We start from the raw sequence: 7,337 nt of genomic DNA on the forward strand, positions 1-7,337 counted from the left end.
CTGTGATGGTGGATTGATAAGGGCCCAATTTCTATCGTCCTCTTTTTATTGTGGGCACCAGGCGGGCTGACAGAGGTAAATTGCTCTTTTAATTAAAGCAATGCACCAGGGGAAATTGCTGTCTGAATATTGTCTCAGAGATGGGGGCCAGTGACAGTTGCCTGGAAACTTCAATCTGTCCACCCGCATTTATTCCAGATCACAGTTATGAGATAAAGTTTAATAAAAATCTTTTCCCTCCGCCACCAACGAAATGAAATCCAACCCATTCTGAACAAGCGAACACAATGAGACCGGACTGCGGAGGAAACCTCATGTTCAACATGTATCTCTCAGGTTCGTCATTTAGTCTTAGGAAAGAATTGTAGAAATAAGCAGTTATAATTCTTTAAAGTCTGCCGGGTGTCACTGTCCCCGCGCGGTGATGCTCCGTCTCCAGGGCAGATCATTGTTCAGCCTTTTCAATCTGAAAGCCCGTCTGCTCTTTTGTCGGAAATCGGAAATCCTTTTTCCTGGACGCGTTTCCTGGCTTCTCGGAGAGGAGACCGCAAAGACGACATGCTCCTTGCATTAGACTGCGACTGGACGAGGATACAATTAGGATTTTAATCAATTTTTACTATTTGTAGAGATTTGGCCATTTTTAACATTTCAATTTAGTTAGAATTGTCCGCACCGGTCTGAGCAATTCTACAGCATCTTTTAACATTTTTACAACAGCTGTTGTCTAATGAAAATAGATGAAGAGACATCTGTCTCTAAATGTTATTTTATTTCATTCACTTTGTTCTATCTTAGTCCCGCTTGTTAAAGGATATGACATTTATTTCTAGAAAATATGGACATAAGTGAACTTGTTTTCTTAACCTAACAAAGCAAGATGCAGAATATCCTAAAGGGCTTCCTACACATCATTTATAGACTATATGAAACCGATCAGAGGGCCTTGACAGGCTGGATAGGCAGTTGATGATGCTGACAATGTGTCTGCTTTGATTTCAGATCCAACAGAAAGCCTGTTGAAGGAAAGCAAAGGAACATCTTGGGGTCCAATAAACACAGGAGTACAGAAAGGTAAGAGAATGAACTCAACGGCCTGCCGGGACACGGATATATCATTTTAACACGATTATTATGAAATTAAATAATTATTATATTACTATATAGAACACAATATTTAAAAAATATTGATAATAAAATATTAGAAACAAATATAAAAATAGCTTTTAGGAAGTCAAATTAAGGAAGAAAAATCCTCGGAGGCAAACTTGTATTGCTACAGTAACAAAACTGACTTGAATAATATTTTAAAGAAGCAAAAAAATACTTATATTAATGTAAATGCCCTAATTAATATAACAGGATTAAAATGCGTTAAATGCTAATTTGTGATTCTGTTATAGGTCTAATGGGTCGGTACAAATCACAGCCTACTTTCTTCATGCAGTTTGCAGCTGCAGTATGTTTCTCGGTCACAGATAATATAGAATTTGTTTTCAATTAATGAAGAGTTTCTTGTCAATCTATAACAGTGTCTCAAAATTAGTTTTCTTCATCATCAGGCTCAAATCTGAATCATGTATGAATACAAATGAAACAAAAGAAGCCGACATCATGCGAAATAAAAACCCGACATACAGAAGAATCCTTCTGCCGTCAATAGCAGATTGCCACTGATTTAATCACATTGTGATGGATTGCTAATAGACTTAAACAGGCATCACAACACCTCTCAGAGCCAGGTGCAAATGGTTTACATTTAAAAAATCTAGAATATGAATTATTATAAAACTATATATTTCAAATATAAAAAGGACATATCGACTAACACCTTCACCTACATTAGCCTGTATATTAAATTAGGAATGAATTAATTCAAGAATACCATAATGTTTTAAAATACACTTGGATGATATCATTTAATAATAGCCAAAAGGGTGTCCACGGAAAACAATATTCTGCTTCTTCATTGCAACAGGCCATTTTATGACTGATATAAATATAAACTGTACAGATTTAATTCAAAGCATATCAATGAACAAGTCTCTTAATGCATGAGTATATATTTTTTAGAATTGGCAATTTTCCTATTAAAAAACTTCTTTATCTATTTAAAAATGTGATTACGAATTTTTAATAAATGATGACTGACAACATTATTTGATAACATCGATAAAAGGCCAACAGTTAAATGCCTCCAAAACGTTTTGCACAGACTGTACAATTAATACACACTTTTTTTCATGTGATTTCACAAAAGCTTTCTGGTTCTGTTTTTCCGATTTGTCCATTTAATCTTCTTCTAATCTTTAACACAAAATCAACGGTCATCGTCTCTTCTGTACAGGCAGCGGGCAGATTCAGCTGTGGCAGTTCCTGCTGGAGCTCCTCTCTGACAGCACCAACATGTCGTGCATCGCCTGGGAGGGCACCAACGGCGAGTTCAAGCTCATCGACCCGGACGAGGTGGCTCGGCGCTGGGGGGAGCGCAAAAGTAAACCCAACATGAACTACGACAAGCTGAGCCGGGCGCTGCGCTACTACTACGACAAAAACATCATGACCAAAGTCCACGGAAAGCGCTATGCCTACAAGTTTGATTTTCACGGCTTGGCGCAGGTGTGCCAGCCGTCCACCACGGAGCAGGCCATCTACAAGTTTCAGGGTAACTTCTCCCCGATTCCCTTCACCGGGATTTCCAAACTGAACCTCGTGGCTCCCGGCGTGGGGCCGTCGGGTTTCTCCTATTGGGCCGGATCCCCCCCGGCGGCTCTGTATCACAGCCACAACCTCCAGCCGACAGGGCCCTTTGGCACGGTGTCTCCATCCCACATCAGCTGTGTCAACAACATCAACACCCTGACTAACATCAATAATCATTACAACTGACTCTTAATGCATCTTCTAGAAAACCTGGAGATATATAGACACCACCGGTAATACAGCAACGAACGAAGAGAGGTGACAAAAGTGTTGGAAATTTCAAATATTGGATTCATTTGTTTAGAAATGATTGTTGTTAGACACGTAAATTGTCTCAACAGCATATGCTACATTTAAACGTATCATTATGGAGCAGTAGTCATAGATGCTTCTGAGACGACGATTGAATTAAGCAATGCGTTTAAAAACACAAACAAACAAAAACATATATTTAACCCCTTTAACCTTTAAATCAAGACACCTGTTCACGAGCGAATTATTAAATCAATCAAGGACCGTCAAATTACGCACAGTGATTTGAACTTTTACGCGCGGTATTTTATTGTTTATATTAGTTAGCCTTAAGCCATAAATTCGCCGACAATGGAATTTCCAGCCACAACCAACACACGTATGTGTGGGAGAGTGGTTTTCGAAAAGAACAATGTATAGTAATATTAGAAAGACCATTAAATACAGATTTCTGTTTTATACTTGTTAGTTCTCATCCTTGTATGTTCCTTTGCTGTCTCTCATCTTCCTTCCGTGAGTCCTGTGATTGTTTTTACATACAGGTGGGTGTATTTGCACAAACTTTGGCGCAAATCACCAGTTATTAGTGGACTATTGGCGCCATCTCGTGGTCTTGGAATGACCTAATTCCTGTTGAATTTAATGATATTTTTCTTTTACTAAATATCACCACTTGAAAACAGTCGCCTGAAATATATTGTCACTTTAATCACTGTTTGTTTAGAAATCAAATTACGCATTGCCATGTAAGAAAATCAAACGTAAGCCACTTGCAATAAAAATAAAACCAGTACAGAGGTGTAGGGTTGAATTGAGTGTGAAATAGTCTCTGATGTGAATAGTAACAGAAACTGTGAAGTCATAGACTGCTCTGTAAATACTGTTTGTAGAGACAGGCTCAGGCTATCGCTGCTGTTTAGTGATTTTGGAGTGAATTGCATTGCATTCATTCACACAGCTTCTTACTGTAGCTAAAACAGCTGTACCAATAACAAACTAATGAAGTAAATAAAAGCAGACTGTTATAAATAAATCTTTGTCAGTATGTGTTTAAATTGTGTTTTGATGCCTTTTTTGCTTCAATGCAAACACCAGTGTGCCACTAAACGCCACAGATGTGTGTGTTAACATGGCACATTACCACTCATGCTCACACTACATGTGCTGTCAGACTTCTTGCTGTCCCAAGTGCATTCACAGAATTTATATTTTTACATGATGATTATTGAAAATAGTTATATGACACGATTATAAACCACTGAAGTGTTGTACTCAGGGTGAACAGTATGCAGTGTTGGAGTGTTGAAGCAAGCCGTTTGTGAGCTAGCTTGTCTCGAAGGAGGATAAAGAAAGCTCCAAAAAACTGCCAAAAACTGGCATGGCCATATTCACAAGGGTCCGTTGACTTTTCACCTCAAGATGTCTGAATGAAAATAAGGTATATTGATATATACGAGTCTCCCCTTTACATACATGACCACTTTAAGGCAATGCCATGCAGCTTGGGGAAAAAACCATGCATATTCTAAAAATGGTTTCTGCATACTAGTTGGTCTTGGAGTTGCATACATTTGGTATGACTGGAAAGACGACAGAAGAGGTTTGGCTTTCCTAAATATATTGACAATAAGGGGGTTTGGGAGCAGTTTCCATAACAGACGTGGTCGCCATCCAATCACCGAAGAATTAAGTTCTTACATAAATCTCTAAATGTCAAATTTCTTTGGTACCAAATCACAGCATTGATTTTTCTATGGTGTTCCTCGAGGTCTTAGGGTCTTAAAGTGGTATTTTGGAGGAATTCTTGGTGGTATCAACCCAAAACTTGCTGCATAAACTTATGAGACTTAATATAGCATATAGGAATGGCATCATATACGTCCATCACAATGTTCTAAACTCTTATACACTTTCACAAGAAATTTTTTATTACAGATCTATGACCAGAATAACCTGATATACAGTGCTGAGCTTCATCTCAGATTAATCTACATGTTCCCAGCTTTCAGAAGATAAACATCCCGTCCCCCACCATACAACTCTGAACAAGATGGAATGGAAGGAGGTAAAAAGGTCAGCTGTAAATGTATACCTGGCCTAAAAGAGTTAACTTGTTTGTCCATTAAATAATAATGAGCCAATCATAAATTTAACTTTGAATAATTTTGCTGACACAGATGCAATGTGGCCTAATTGTGATGAAAAGGATACGTATTGATATATTTGCATTGGAATTGCTAAAGAAAGTAATAGGCTAGAACTGGAGGTAGTTAGTGTAACAGGAGCAAATACACATCAGCCTAAACATAAAATACAATAATTCCAATTTATTGTAGGCTATTAGTGTATTTTGAAATTTCAGCAACATTGAGACCTCCCTATTGATGTCAGGACAGCCGACAGTCTTCACACCGTCAGTCGCAGACTGAAAACTCACCTGTTTCGACTGCACCTCGGCGAATGAGAAAAAAGAAGAAAAAAAAGAAAAACTGTAAATTGCTCTAAATTGGTTTGGCTTATTTATAGCTAATAGTTTAATTCATATTCTATAGTTTCTGTATGTTGCACTTGGTTTGGCTTATTTGAAGCTATTGTTCTGCACTTAAAGGATTGTACCTATTTTGAAGTTAATGTACTTGCAAGATTCTTGCTGTTCGGAGTTGTATCCTCATGATTGTTTGCACTTATTGTAAGTCGCTTTGGACAAAAGCGTCAGCTAAATGAGCTGTAATGTAATGTAATTGAGCACAATGCTTAAACATACATATTTTTCACTTATAAATGCTAATAGCAACTCTTCATCATTAAGATTAACTCATCAGACAACAAATCTAGAGGGCTCAAATACAACTGCATATTTGCTGTAATACATGGGGACAAATATTTTATTAGTAGTAATTACTACTGCACTATATATGGCGTGGTTTGCTGCTGCTGTTGTTGCTGCTGATATGACAATACATGTGGTCAGCCACACGGGGGCGCCATAACTCTTCCAACGTCAGTACACGGTTTACATAACCAGCTGATAACAGAGTAGCTTTTATATAGATCATAGAAGCATCTGCAAATAGAAGATTAACCCCTAACCTAATTTTAAATCTACCGAGATTAAAGTATGCATGGAATGAGTATTATCAGATAATCAAGTGGACGCTAGCAGGCACTTTATCATGTTTTATGTTTGTAAAATAATAAATATGCATTTTATTCTATTAGCATACATTTGTGCACCCGTTACTTAATCCGGTCTCATTCCCAGGCTGTAGGGATCGACTGAGAGGGCCTGCCTTCTGGATTCTATTTCCTTATTATAGATTCCACTTTCATGGTGTTCTTCTTATGATATCCCTGGGAATGAGAACAGGTTGGTAAGTGTTGATGGAGAATGTGTAAGTGTTTGTGTGCGTATGTGAAAGAAAGGAAGAGTGGGGGGTCACTCATTCACAACAGCAGCATTTGTTTATGTGTCTTGCATATTAATTTGGTTGTCGCTATTGACAACTGAATCTCTCTCCCTCTCTTTCATATTGTGTGTGTGTGTGTGTGTGTGTGTGTGAGAGACAGAGACAGAGACAGAGAGAGAGAGAGAGAGAGAGAGAGAGAGAGAGAGAGAGAGAGAGAGAGACAGCCAGAGACAGAGACAGAGACAGAGACAGAGACAGAGACAGCTAGTGGTCTGTAAGGACTTGGGCAGGTGTGTATCCCGGATCTGTTGTTCACCTCCTGTAGACTTCTTGAATTGTGCTTCTTAGAACACCATAGTGGAAACTTCGCAGCAATTGAGTCACTTCCACAACAATGTAATGTCACTACCAACTGCCCTGCCACTAATCTGCTGCATCTATTGTCACTGCTAAGCACTCATCCTCTCTCTTCTTGCGTAACAAACTAGGTGGGTGCAAGCCACAGGATTAACAGTGTGAATGTAGAGCACTGTGGAGCGGGAAGGAAACACGAGGAGGAGGTGGAGGAGGGAAAGAAGTACTGGTGTTACTTGCAGCACCTAAGTTAGAAAGTTATATTCTGTGTAAGTAGGCTAATTTAAAAAGGTAAAAAATGGATTAAAATCAGACTTTAAGTGCATTCTCAGTCCCTTGTCCGTGTATTCTCATGACTAGACAGAGGCCATCTGTGGGCACACACTAAGTTGTAAAGCTGTCCTCAAGCTCCAGCTGACTCAATGAAACAACTTCAAGGACCACACAGGGTTTTTGCATGATGTAACCCATTTTCTAAAAATACAAATAGCCTATGTTTTACACCATCACAAGTCATTTTCAAAAGCATGTCATGCATTTGGATATTTTTGTTTTTGTACATTTTGGCAGCCACTGGTTTCAGTATGAACTTCCATTGATACTCATTGATTGACTCATTGA

At 38.5% G+C, this 7,337-nt stretch overlaps 1 protein-coding gene across 1 annotated transcript; it reads left to right on the forward strand.

Moving 5' to 3' along the window:
• The first annotated feature begins 287 nt into the window (after positions 1-287).
• fev (FEV transcription factor, ETS family member) lies at positions 288-2,889 on the forward strand. The gene is made up of 3 exons (XM_029459484.1): positions 288-336; positions 1,003-1,074; positions 2,348-2,889. Exons 1-3 carry the CDS (start codon positions 288-290, stop codon positions 2,887-2,889), a joined length of 663 nt encoding a protein of 220 aa, XP_029315344.1.
• Positions 2,890-7,337: the final 4,448 nt, after the last annotated feature.

The sequence above is a fragment of the Cottoperca gobio genome, chromosome 21 (genome assembly GCF_900634415.1).
Source record: "Cottoperca gobio chromosome 21, fCotGob3.1, whole genome shotgun sequence".
NCBI classification, from domain to species: Eukaryota; Metazoa; Chordata; class Actinopteri; order Perciformes; family Bovichtidae; genus Cottoperca; species Cottoperca gobio.

Excerpts from the sequence above, each read along its gene's own strand:
- fev (XM_029459484.1), top strand. The coding sequence starts at position 288 with ATGAGACCGGACTGCGGAGGAAACCTCATGTTCAACATGTATCTCTCA. Across the intron at positions 337-1,002 it reads GTTCAACATGTATCTCTCAG|ATCCAACAGAAAGCCTGTTG; the intron begins GTTCGTCATTTA and ends CTTTGATTTCAG. Across the intron at positions 1,075-2,347 it reads AAACACAGGAGTACAGAAAG|GCAGCGGGCAGATTCAGCTG; the intron begins GTAAGAGAATGA and ends TCTTCTGTACAG.